The sequence below is a fragment of the Cariama cristata genome, unplaced genomic scaffold (genome assembly GCF_000690535.1).
Source record: "Cariama cristata isolate BGI_N322 unplaced genomic scaffold, ASM69053v1 scaffold35310, whole genome shotgun sequence".
Lineage (NCBI taxonomy): Eukaryota > Metazoa > Chordata > Aves > Cariamiformes > Cariamidae > Cariama > Cariama cristata.
In genome coordinates this window covers 1803-13987 of record NW_009594764.1, presented here as the reverse complement: position 1 = coordinate 13987, position 12185 = coordinate 1803, and the positions used below count along the sequence as shown (strand labels likewise).

The following is a 12185-nucleotide window of genomic DNA, read 5'->3' as shown; positions in this document are numbered from 1 at the left end:
GGGGGTCCCCCCCCTGCCAGTACAGCTGTCACCCTGAAATCTTGCCTATTTGGCAGCTTGAGCATCTCATCAATGTAATGTAGCCTTAGTCTAAATAGCTGACAAGCTAAATCCATTCTCCTTGCCATCTAGTGAGTTGATGATCAAACATATCTCGTGATACTTGCAGTCCCATCTCCATTCAGTTTAACGTTGATCTCTGGCATTTTGGGCTTCATTGATATGTTTTCCAAGCACTGCAAGTAAAATTTAACTTCATTGTTTTTCATCCCCACAGGTTCTCCAATACCACCATCTCAGTCTCCACAGTCACTTTTGATGGGAGCGAGGTTGCAGAGTGCTCCTACTCTCACAGATATTTACCAAAACAAGCAGAAGCTCAGAAAGCAGCATTCAGACCCAGTATGCCCATCCTATGCTGGGTATGGATACAGTCATTCTCCACAGCCAAGCAGGCCAGGTAGCCTGGGAACATCACCTACCAAACATATGGGATCGTCACCGAGGAGTTCAGACTGGCTGTTCAAAAATCCATTACCAACCATCATTGGCTCTCCTACTAAGGTTTGTTAGGTTTGCCACTGTCAGTAAACTGTGAAGTGGTAACACACTGCCTGAAACCATTTCCAAGAATATTTGGGGGTTCTAACTTTGGTTTTTGTGTATTCTTGGTCTTGATTCCTAAAGGCAACAGCTCCTTTCAAAATACCTAAAACTCAGGCATCCTCAAATTTGCTGGCCCTGGCTAATCGCCAGGGCTCGGTAGATACACCGTTGCAGCCTAAAGACATCGCTGACCCAAGGGATTTCACGCACTTCCACTTGACCCCGGGAGGTGAAAAGCAGGCAGGAGAACAGCACAGTAAAACTACATTCGGCAGGTGGGCATTGTAGTATTTATAACCTGTAAAGCTGGGTAGGTAACTTGGCAGAAGAATGTATATTGCACGCAGCGACTTGGAGGGCAAGAGCGTGCAAAAAGTGAGCTGTGACGAGATGCTGAGGTTTGGTGTATACAACAGAAACATTTTGTACTGTGTATAAATATAGCATGGACTTCCTGGAGTGCTTTGTGTTGCTGTCTAGTTCCCTTTGTTTTGATTATCTGAATATAGAACTTCATTGTCTCTGTGAGGCCTGTTCAGTTTTTGCTTGAAAATCTATACGACAAAAAAATTTGCAATATAAATTTTTAAGATAAAAAGTTCTCTTTATTTTTATGATTAGCTCTATTTCAGTCGATCCATGATGAACAGGGAGATTTTAAGACTTTCTATACTTCTGTTGAAGAATTCTCTATAATAAATACCAAGAATCTGAAAGTCATTCTTAGTTGCAAGTTAGATAGGAAGATCTTACTGAAGAACTGTGTTGTGAATTCCTACATTTCTGTATCTAGGTCTGTTAGTACTGGGAAGCTATCAGATCAGCAGGTAAAGACTACCCTTGGTGGCCAGTTATATCAAGGCAGTACAGACAGCCTCAATACAGAGCGACCAATGGATACAGGTAAAGAACAGATTGATATATCCAAGCTGTCTTTATGTGCTAGGTTTCTTATGGAGTGCCAACTAGATACAGTTCTGCTTCCAACTTTGATAATTGGTTCTGACAATTTTTAGCCTCAGCACAGAAGGCTTTTTTTAATCTTTAAGGGGATGTGTTCCATTTCTTTAGCATAGCTTTAAAAATAACTGAGACAGGAAAATATCTATTTCAGTGCTAAACATCGAAATCTCAACTGCCTATACTGACTAGAGGGGTTTGGGGTTTTTTGATTTGGTTTTATTTTTAATACAATGTTTGTGGCTGTTTCATTTCCTAATTCCACCTTGTTTTCATATGAAAGCCAGTTTATATAATTCTGGGTCAGTTTTTTTCCTCCTCTCTCCCCCAGCTTGTCTCTTGCCCCAAGTGGCCACCAAAAGTTCTCACCTCGTTTTTGAGCAGATGGAAGGAGTTCTGCAGACAGAGCTGGTCTTCAGCCTCCAGATCTGTCATGGTCTGCCTTTAGAATTTTTCTGTTGTATCTTTTGCTGCAGGACTGGTGGTGTCCTCAGGCTCTCAGAGAGAGCTTCTATTGGTCTTTTCTAGGCAAGGGTAGAGCAGAGAGAGATTGAAAGTAGAAAGATGTATGAAGACTGCATCCAGACTCTTTCTGTGTATCACCAAGGCTATCCATTCAGCTTGTTTTATTTGTTGTCAGAACTTCTAACTAATCCAAATCTCGGATCTACATCAAAGCATGTTGTGTTGCAGTGCTTTAATTTGTTGCATATAATTACTTATTGGTCTGATTATATCTAATAGAGACTAACTTGCTGAAACTCTCTCTTCCAGCTCCAGCAGGGGCCTATGGAATTGCAATGGCACCTCCTTCCATGGGAAGCGGGGCAAGTTCTCGGGCTGTCATGTTTACTGTTGGGTCCCCCCCCAGCAGCGCCACCCCTCCTACCTGCACCCATATGGTCCTCAGAACAAGAACCACCTCAGGTAAGACTTTCCTGACACCTTCAGACTGTTCTCAAACACAGTATTTAGGCTTGTCCACTTCTTGGGCCAGTAACTTGATTACTGCTTTGCACAGTAGGTCCTCTAGGCTGTACAGAAAAACTGCTGTGTAAAATAGAGATTAATATCAAATGACTTCTGCCTCTCCTCTCATAAAGAGAGAGCCAGAGGCGTGGATTTACAATACAGAAGTGTGTAAGCTCCTGCATACACAGCTTTACTCCACCACACGGAGTATAATAGATCTCTGTGACAAAGGTGGAGAAGAAAAGTTGGATTTCTGATTCTGCATTTTTGCCTGCTGCTGTGCGTTGTACCAGAAACAACACACAAGGAGTGTGAGCTGACTTCGTTTTGGCATGTGTTGGCTATGTTGCCAAATAATAAAGATCTCAAGGTAAAGGCCTTCATCCACTCAGGATGAGCAGGAGTCTGCAGCAGTGTGCTTTTGTGAACTGTAGCACAACCTGTGGTCTGTACTGTTGGACTCTCTGCCTTGGAATTCTTGTCAGCCATTTCCCAGAATCTGTGTTATGAATTGTCACTGTTCGTTACGGTGTAGCCTTTGCATTCTCTACAGAGTGATGCAAAGAACAATGAGGAGAGCCTCCCAAGAGTGAATCTGTGATGACTACTGATTTGTCATTTTCTGTCATCCTCAGCCCCAGCGCTGTGAGATGGAACAACCTATTAGACTGAATGTATGTGTTATTTTTCTTGTAGTTGGATCAAACAGTTCTGGAGGGTCTCTCTGCTCTACTAGTGGCCGTGTATATATGGGCTCTCCTCCTGGTATTTATATGGGTTCTTCTCCTCCGGGAGCCGAGGCAGCTCCAAGTCTGAAGTACATGCCTTATGGTACTTCGCCTCCCAGCTTAGAGGGCTTTATCACTTTTGAAGCTCCTGAATTGCCTGAGGAAACTTTAATGGAGGTATAGAAAAAAATAATTTAATGTTTTATAACGTATAATGCTGCTAAAACAGAGACATGGTAAAAACAGGACTGCTCGGTGCACGTCATAGTTTCCTCTTCGCTATCTCACATACTCCTTTTTAAGATCTTGAAAATATTCCTGGATCAATTGTGGCCAGTTTCTCTTTGGTAGCTATTCCTGGCATTTCGTGTATTTGAATAGGTAACCAAAGGAACATGACTGCTTTTGTTCACCAGAGCCTGCCAAAGAGGCCTCTGTTTTAACGCCAAGTCTCTGGACGTGGGTGCTGACAGTAGCAATATCCCTCTGGGCATTGTTTTTAACTGCTTCTTCACAGTCAGTGGATGACATTAAATCCTACTTGTGGGAAGAGTGTCCTATATTTTTTTAAAATGTGTGGAGGAGTGACACTTTAAAAGCACAAATTGGGGTGGTCTTTCACCAGAATGCTATCCTTAGACTGTAGATGTCTCGAGACAGATTGCTGTTCTGTTTTCTCATTCACATCTTGCTGGAAGGTGTTTGGATCCCTATTGAATCTCTATATTACAACGTGAATGTTTGACAGTACACTCTATTCTTCCCACAGATAGAGTTTAAATGTATTTAGACCTACATTACTAATGAAAAGATTATAAATATTGCTAAGATATGTTTGACTAGTTTTGAAGGCTATCTCTTTTTTTGAGCAGAGGCAATGCGTATAGTATCTGTTTTAGTCACCAAGAAGTTGTTAGCTCCAATTGAAGTTGTTTAAATTGTAAATTTTGGCAACAGCCACCTTTTAACACAATATAATTCTAGATCTAAGTGTAAATTAGAGTGAAGCAGATAAGTATTAGGCTTTAGATCTGTTCTCTTGTAGGTATCAAGTCTGTTATAGAATAAAAGCCAAATGTTCCTCCTTGGCTTCTCAATCAAGTGCCAAGCATACTTTTGGGTTGCTGATAGTATAATAACAAGTAATATGTCCCACTTGTGATTCCTTTAGTTGCTCAGGTTTCAACAAACATGGAACTCCATGTCCCAATTCCTTTGGCTTTGTTGAAAGACTCTCAAGTATAAGCTATAAGAATCATCAACAAAGAGAGAACAAGATCTTATCTGTTGATCTGTTTGGACCCATTTGGTTCTGTAGTCCCTAGTGCTGGCTCTACTACAGTGTGATCTCTGCATAGAATTGACATACCAAGAAATCTTCAAATAAGTAGCAAGAGTTTTAAGCGTACTTGTTTGCCTCATGGCTTATGATGGTTAAAGTGTTGTCATCTTTCCCTCTGACAGAGAGAACATACAGATACACTGCGTCATCTAAACATGATGCTGACATTTACAGAATGTGTTCTGGATCTGACAGCAGTACGAGGAGGAAACCCAGACCTGTGTACTTCTGCTGTATCGCTGTACCAAATTCAGGAGAGCATAGTTGTTGATCAGATCAGCCAGCTAAGCAAAGAATGGGGGTAAGTATGCGGTCAAATAGTATCTAGAGAATTAGTGAATATTGAATACATCAAAAATGTATTCAAACTATGCCCTTTTTCTTGGGAGTGCTTGTTTTACTGTATCCAATCTTTTATAGGAATGAGTTTTTAACTGAAGGCAGGTCAGAAAGCAAAGGATACAGAGACATTGGAAAGGAAAGGACAGGACATTGTTTTCTGGCCTGCCACATAAGTTGAGGAAAGTGGTGAGGAGTTACAGGCTTGAGGTGCAGCAGTGCGTTTCTAAACTTGGAAATTTGTGTACCAGCTTCTGTCAGATCTGAGCCCTCATCTGTTCCTGTTGACCAGGCTGAAGCAGTAGCACTGAGGTGGAGGTTGGGAAGTGGCAAGGAGTATCCAAATTTGACCTTTCTTCAGTTGAACCAATCAGCCCTAATACAAAATCGAAAGCAAGGACAAATATGAGAAATTTGGAGTGATGGGAAAGGGTAGTTCCTCTTCCTGAAAAAACTAACACCACCACCTCCCAAAAAACAAAACAAAACCAACAAAAAACCAAAACCAAGCAAAAGAAAAAACCTGCAAAGTGTTTCTTTTCACAACTGAGAACTCCAGGGGCATAGGAAATGACGCTGTGAGAAAAGTACACCCAGTCGCTTGTGGTAAGACATTGACCTCAGGCAGTTAGTCCCCACAAATAAGTGTTCTTTTTAAAAATGTCTACATTAAAGCAGTTTGTATTTGCTGCTGCAGCTACTAGATGAGCAGATGTACTCTCAACCCGTGACAGAGTGTTTGTGAAGGGAAGGGTGGAGTTGCATTTTAAATATGTGTCTTCCTTTGCTGCTGCTGCTGCTGGGTCCTATGTAGGGTTGTGATTAAAAAGTGTCTGCCCGTGGCTTGAATGTCTTCAAGAAAGGTGTTTTGATACATAATTTCTTTTTTTTCCCCCCTTCCCTAGACAAGTAGAGCAGCTGGTGTTGTATATGAAAGCTGCCCAGTTACTAGCATCTTCTCTGCATCTTGCCAAAGCACAGGTCAAATCGGGGAAACTGAATCCATCCACTGCTGTTAAGCAAGGTAGATGCAATGTAATCTAATTTGCTTTGCTTGTGATTTTTCTTTGCTGATACATCACTCAAAAAGCTTAAGTTGCAACATTTGTTTTTCTTCTGTACAAGAGAATTGTAGATATGTACAATTGCACAGTTCTGATAGTAAAAGATACAGTAGAAACTGTTAAGAAATGGGCAGTTATAAACTTGAAATGGAAATTATTTGATATATACTTAATTCATAGAAGTGGCAGAGTAAATAAACATTAAAAGCACAAGTTTAAACAGATTGACTTTGCTAGTGCTGAACTTAGGCTATGTTGTTTGGTGGTTTGTTGGTTTGTTTTTTAATTTCTTCTTACCTTTCTTCCAGTTGTGAAAAGCCTGAATGAGAGATACAAATTCTGTATTGGCATGTGCAAGAAATTGACGGAAAAGTTGAATCGTTTCTTTTCAGACAAGCAAAGGTTCATTGATGAAATCAACAGTGTAACTGCAGAGAAACTCATCTACAGCTGTGCTGTAGAAATGGTAAGTCACTCCTTTTACCTAAATGATAGCACATGGAGATGAATTGCCACCTCCTCTCGCGTACGTCTTCTACATAACCAGAAAACAGAATGTATGCTTCTAGAATTGTGTTCATGGTAATTTTTATTAGTCTTTAACTCTTTCCTGTCCTGCCTTAACTGTGGCTGAAGTTCCTGGCAGATACTGTTCTTCAGGGACATTTCCCCTACATCAGCACATTTGGTACGTAAACACTAGGAAATGAACTCCTAAGCCACACAGCCCTTTGTGCTGAAGTCTCATCCAGTAAGGCTTGCTAAAGAATAGAAGCAACAGAAGTAGCTTCATCAATCTACCAAGTCAATTTAAAGAACATCAGCCTGTCCATACAACGCAAAAATGGTAGCAAACATGTGGAAGATTTTTCATGTAATGGATAGACTTTCTATCTGCCATGGAGCAAGTACAGGAACCGTCCAGGAAACCTAACAGCTTTTTTTGATGAGGGAAGTCTTTTTAACATAGGTGTCACACAGAAGATACTGGCAAATATTGTGCTTCACTCTGATAACGGTGTAGGCATGCACAATTAATTTGTCTTCTTTGCAAGAGAATGTAGGCGTAAGAACAAGCATATTTATTCATATGTTGTTGTAACACTTGTAAACACAAAAGATCAGAAAGTGCGTTTATAGCTTATATGTGCAGGATATCCTTAGTTAATACATCACAGGCGCTATATTCTCTGAGACTTCATTTTGTTGTCTTACAGTTATAAAAACATATCAGCTAAATTAAGCCTCAAAAATAGTTTCTTAATGACTTAATAGTTTCTTATTCATGTTGAATTTTTTATTTCATTACTTGCCTAATGCAGTTTATGTAACTGAATCTCCTGAATGATTCCAGGTTCAGTCAGCAGCTCTGGATGAGATGTTTCAGCAAACTGAAGATATTACATATCGATACCACAAAGCAGCCCTGCTGCTGGAAGGACTGACTAAGATACTGCAAGACCCTGCAGATATAGAAAACGTACACAAGTGTAAGTTTATGTTGAATAATGAAAATATTGAAAACTACATGGAACTACTGCATTGTAAAGTGACACTGAAGACATCACCTATTTTTTACCTCTCTCTGTTTGCAGATAAATCTAGCATCGAGCGAAGGCTTTCCGCACTTTGCTACAGCACAGTGGCTGTATATGAGCAGTAGGAATATCCCGAGGACCAGATGGTGTGAACATAAGGGACCACATCAGTAATACTGCACTTTTTTCACTACAGCTTAATTGTTGTCCTTGTTCTGCCCCATGTGGAAGATGATTCTTACATTTCTGTGGTGACTACCAAAGAAACAGCAGCATATTCAAAGAGGAGAAATTCCAAAAGTACACTTGCCTTACCGATCCAGCAGCTCCTTTTTCTTCCTAGCAACAGAATTTAAAAGAATCTCTCTTCACATTTCAAACTGATCCTTGTACATGTGATTTGAACTAGAATGATCAGGGGTTGGTTTTTTCCCTCATGACGTTTATAGAGAGTGGATCCTTCTGCATCAGGTACAAAAAGACATTTCCCTCAGAAGATTCCCTCAAAAGTTCGTGAAAAGTAATTCTAAGTTGTCAGTAAAATGTGGCAGAGTGAATTTGGGAAACGCTAACCATGTGCAAGTGCTGTTTGAAGCTTTAGGGGCTAAGCTGGCTGGTATCGGAGCTCACATGTTGTAAACATGGCTCAGCTTGTCATATGAAGGGATGGCGAGAAAGTGCTCTTTTACACAGGGGAAGGATGGTAATGGAAGAAATTGCACTCCATCTGTGAAAAATCCCCAGTGGGTTTTCAGCTGATGTGGATACAATTTGATGATCTTCTTCCAAAATATTTTGTTTTGCACTAATTTACTAAAGCAACTGTATATTCATTTTTGAAGAACTATATAAAAAAAATTAGAGAAAGAAGGCACAACGGACTTGGCTGAATTTCATTTCAGTGTACATAAAATTCTTTTCAGAATTTCAAATGTAGCTTCTAGAAGACTTTCAAACAAACTGTAAAAACTTGTATTCATGTGAACCTTTCCATTTTATACCTATTTGTCTAATACTTGAGTAACTACTGCTCTGGACTTTCTCAGTAATAGCAATGTTGAGTTGCTGGTTGTTTGCTTTTTGTATAGATTTGGTTGCATCTTTTGTTGTGCATGCGATATGTGCATTAGTGCCTGCAGTCTGTAGGGGTGTAATGACAGTTCTCTGTAGTTTGTTTCTTGGGCAGTATTACAATGAATACTGTAAACTGAAAGGTTCTGCAAGGAACCATGCAAAACCAGAAAATAATGTTGCAGTTTGAGATGCTGAGAAATTGATGTAGAATATCTACATACAGTGTGTGAAAAATCAGGATTATTATGTGTGCATTTTGGGGGAGAGGTGGGAAGCTTCATTTAGCCTTATAGGCGTTATCATTTCAAGCATCCCATGAGATCATCAGGACAGCGATTTGCAAAGTATTTAGGCAGATCAGCTTCTCTGGAAATGGTTCCTATACTTTATTTTTGGGACTTTTTTTGTTACTCAACTGCTTGAATACTTGAATAAACCATTCTCCAGGACAAAATCATTTTAATCCTCTTAAACACAGTGGTCTGAACTGTTTGACAAAATTGTACAGGGCTTACATCAAAATATTGTTTCGGTGTTCGGATAACCATGTGTTTCCTTTACTTTGACAGAGTAATGTACTTTTTACCTTATTTATCTGTATGAAATTCCAACAGTTAATTTGAAAATGTTTGTTTATATAATGTTTGTATTTTTAGGTCTTTAATACGGTGTTTCTACCTCTCCTTTGTAATTGCATGCATTATTCTTGAAACTAGGTAATAACTCACTGAACTGTTGCGTAATAGCCTTTTTATTATGGCCTGTATAAATGTATATTAAGGTAAAAATAAATACTGACACTAGAAGTGTTTCTATGGTAAAACTGAGTTTCTGCATCTCTGTAACCAAAGGCCAATGGTGTTAACTTCAAAAAAATGATCTGTACTTGGCTGGTTAAACCAGTTGCTGAATGTGCCCCTCAGCAGTTGGACATGCCCGTCAGGGCAGGATGGGGCAATTTGCTCGAGTTCTTTATCTCTGGATGGCTCTGGCACAAAGCGTCCCCCAGTTTGTTTTCCCTTGCTTTAGGAAAACAGTTTACCATGCTTGCTTTTTTTTAATTATTTTTTTAAACTTGGATTTGAAAACGAGTATGCTAAGTAGGTTCCTGGGTAACAGCTGTGTGTTCTTTCAACAAGGTGCTTATTTGTTGCTGCTAGCAAAGAGGAGCTGTTTGGGCAGCCAGAACAGCATATACAGAGCTAATTGACAAAAACTGGTGGTAAGTTACAATTTCTATCCAAACTTTACAAAAAACAGGTGTTGTCCACCTTGTAGCTAATACCCTCTCCCCAGCTGAGGTGTGCTGTGGTAGCTGCTATGTGACTGTTGTTATTTCTTAGGTGTACTATCAAATTTTTCCCAATGTATTATTTTTTAAAAAAAACCTACTCTTGGGACTGGCATGTAAAGCGGATGAGGAAGGAGTGATCAGGGAATGCTAATGATGTGTCTGAACACGAATCTAGGAACAAAGCAAAAGCTTTAATGCACAAGTCTAGGAGATAGGCTGTTTTTCCCAGGAACTCAGTGGGTTTTGTTGTTGGGTTTTGTTTTTTCTTTTTTTTCCCCCTCAGATTTCAAGCTCATTCTCCTTCCACTCTTGCCAGCAAGACTACAGCTGCACAAACAGGAGGAGAAGAAAAGGGCTATTCTTGTTTGCTGATTTCAGGAGGAGACCAATGTTCATGGCCTGTCTTTCTGCTTAAACTCCTTCCACGGAGATTCTGAAACTGTACTATCTTCAGCTCTCCACACTGAACAGCAGGTGCTTGTTTCTACAAAATACTTTTTTTTTTCAGTCTTTGAAAGATAGAACTTGAAAGGAGGTATTTGATGTGCTTTTCTAGTTCAGCTCTCTAGCATCTACTCAAGAGCACCATGTTCTGTACTTGTTCCACTCTGTCTGTAGTGTATAATGTTGACTGAGGAATCAGAAACACATTTGGATTCTGACATTTGCTGCTCTTTATAAGCAAGAAGTTGAACTGTCAGCCCTTCCTCTGATACAGAGAATGAAATCTAGTTAATTTAACTTGCAACTAAGATACTACAAATTATTCTGAGAAGCATTTTTCAGGTGAGAGGTGCGAGTTGTTCCTGGGACTCACTACGTTCTGCATAGTTCTTGCTACTTCCTTGTACAGTGATGTCAAGGTATTACTGCTGTGGCTTCTGGGTTCAGAGGCAATAACTGTTGCTGTGATCCAGTGGTGTCACAGCACTGTGCAGTGCACAGCCCAGCTGCACCAGAAAGGGAAGCTTGCTTTTTCATCTAGAGCAAGTAAAGCTGGATATTGCTGCTTTCAAAGCTTGTTGAGGCTTTGAAATTCAGATAGGCTGGCTCGTGACCTGCCTTGTGACCCATGTCCTTTTTCTCTCCTATTTTTTGGCATGGAGTGGTGGGTTTAGGGGGTCTTTTTAGTTTGATCGTTTTACTTTTTTGTCTGCTCGCTGCTATCTTTTCTGACTGTCCAGGATGCCTTTAAGTCTTTAAGCAAACCTTTTATCCTGCACTTCCCTGTCCAACCTGAGCCATAGCCCTGGCTGTGGCTGTTTAAAAAGCGCCCCTGTAGCTCCTCCTTACCGTGGAGCAGTGCAGTGTATCTCAGTGACCCCTCTCTTGAGGTCGGTAAGTCAGCTGGAGCCCAGTCTAACTAAGTCTTGGCACTGCTTCTTCGGACAAACACCTTTTCAATAGGCTTTTGTATGTGGCAGGCTCCCCCCTCCTCTTTGGCTGAAAGCAAACGAAGTGCCAGTGGTGCTGTTGAGTCTTGTTGCCGTCTTTGTGCCAATCACTTTCCATTGTTTCTTTGTGTCGCTTTCACATTTTCCATGGCCCCAGTTATGTCTACAATGCAGCCCACAGACCATGGCTCTGTACTACACAGTATCTTGTTCTAGCAAATGTGAGATCAGCCACAGCTTTCAAAACAAGTGATGCCATAAATGAACTGAGCTGCGTTTATTCATGTAGGTTTCTTTAAAACCTCTCCCTGTTTATAATCTTCGGTACCCGCTTTTATGATTGAGTGCTGTTTGGGTTTCTGCATCTGCCCATCTTCTTGTGCCACTGGCCGGATTGTGTCACTTTGAGAAAACATTTGGAACTTGAGACTAAGTAGACATTTAAGCAGAAATTGAGGATTGTCAGCCTAGCGAGCTAAAAAACCATTTACTGATTAGCTGTGTTATTCGATGGACTCTTGAAACCAAATACTGCACAGCTTATCTTCTAAACCAAAGTCCTCCTTCCCCAGGCTTTGCTGGATGGAGCAGGGCAAGGAACGGCACAAAGGCACGCTCACCAGGCCCAGGGAGGGCAGAAGCCTGTCTCACCGCACTGCCTTGCTATAATTGACTCCAAGAGGGGAGCAGGAGCAGGGGGCTGCGAGGAATGGAGGGGAGAAGTCTCGAGCTCAGCTTCTCAACAAAATGTCTCTTGCTGCTGTAAGTATAGCCCTGGGGATTAGAGCACCCCCAGCACTGCTTACCTCCCGATTTCTCTGGAGTTCAATTACTTTCCCATATATAGTTCCCTTCATTGTTTCTTAGTGACTGA

General features: G+C 40.7%; 1 protein-coding gene across 1 annotated transcript in view; it reads left to right on the top strand.

Moving 5' to 3' along the window:
* ULK2 (unc-51 like autophagy activating kinase 2) overlaps positions 1 to 8299 on the top strand; it is a 38010-nt gene extending 29711 nt beyond the window's left edge. Inside the window, exons 17-26 of the mRNA XM_009699194.1 lie at positions 278 to 564; positions 688 to 881; positions 1400 to 1509; positions 2341 to 2493; positions 3235 to 3443; positions 4731 to 4909; positions 5853 to 5971; positions 6320 to 6477; positions 7366 to 7501; positions 7607 to 8299. Coding sequence (XP_009697496.1) covers positions 278 to 564; positions 688 to 881; positions 1400 to 1509; positions 2341 to 2493; positions 3235 to 3443; positions 4731 to 4909; positions 5853 to 5971; positions 6320 to 6477; positions 7366 to 7501; positions 7607 to 7674 — 1613 coding nt within the window. The 3' untranslated portion in view covers positions 7675 to 8299. The remainder of the gene's footprint in view (positions 1 to 277; positions 565 to 687; positions 882 to 1399; positions 1510 to 2340; positions 2494 to 3234; positions 3444 to 4730; positions 4910 to 5852; positions 5972 to 6319; positions 6478 to 7365; positions 7502 to 7606) is intronic.
* The last annotated feature ends 3886 nt before the right edge of the window (positions 8300 to 12185 follow it).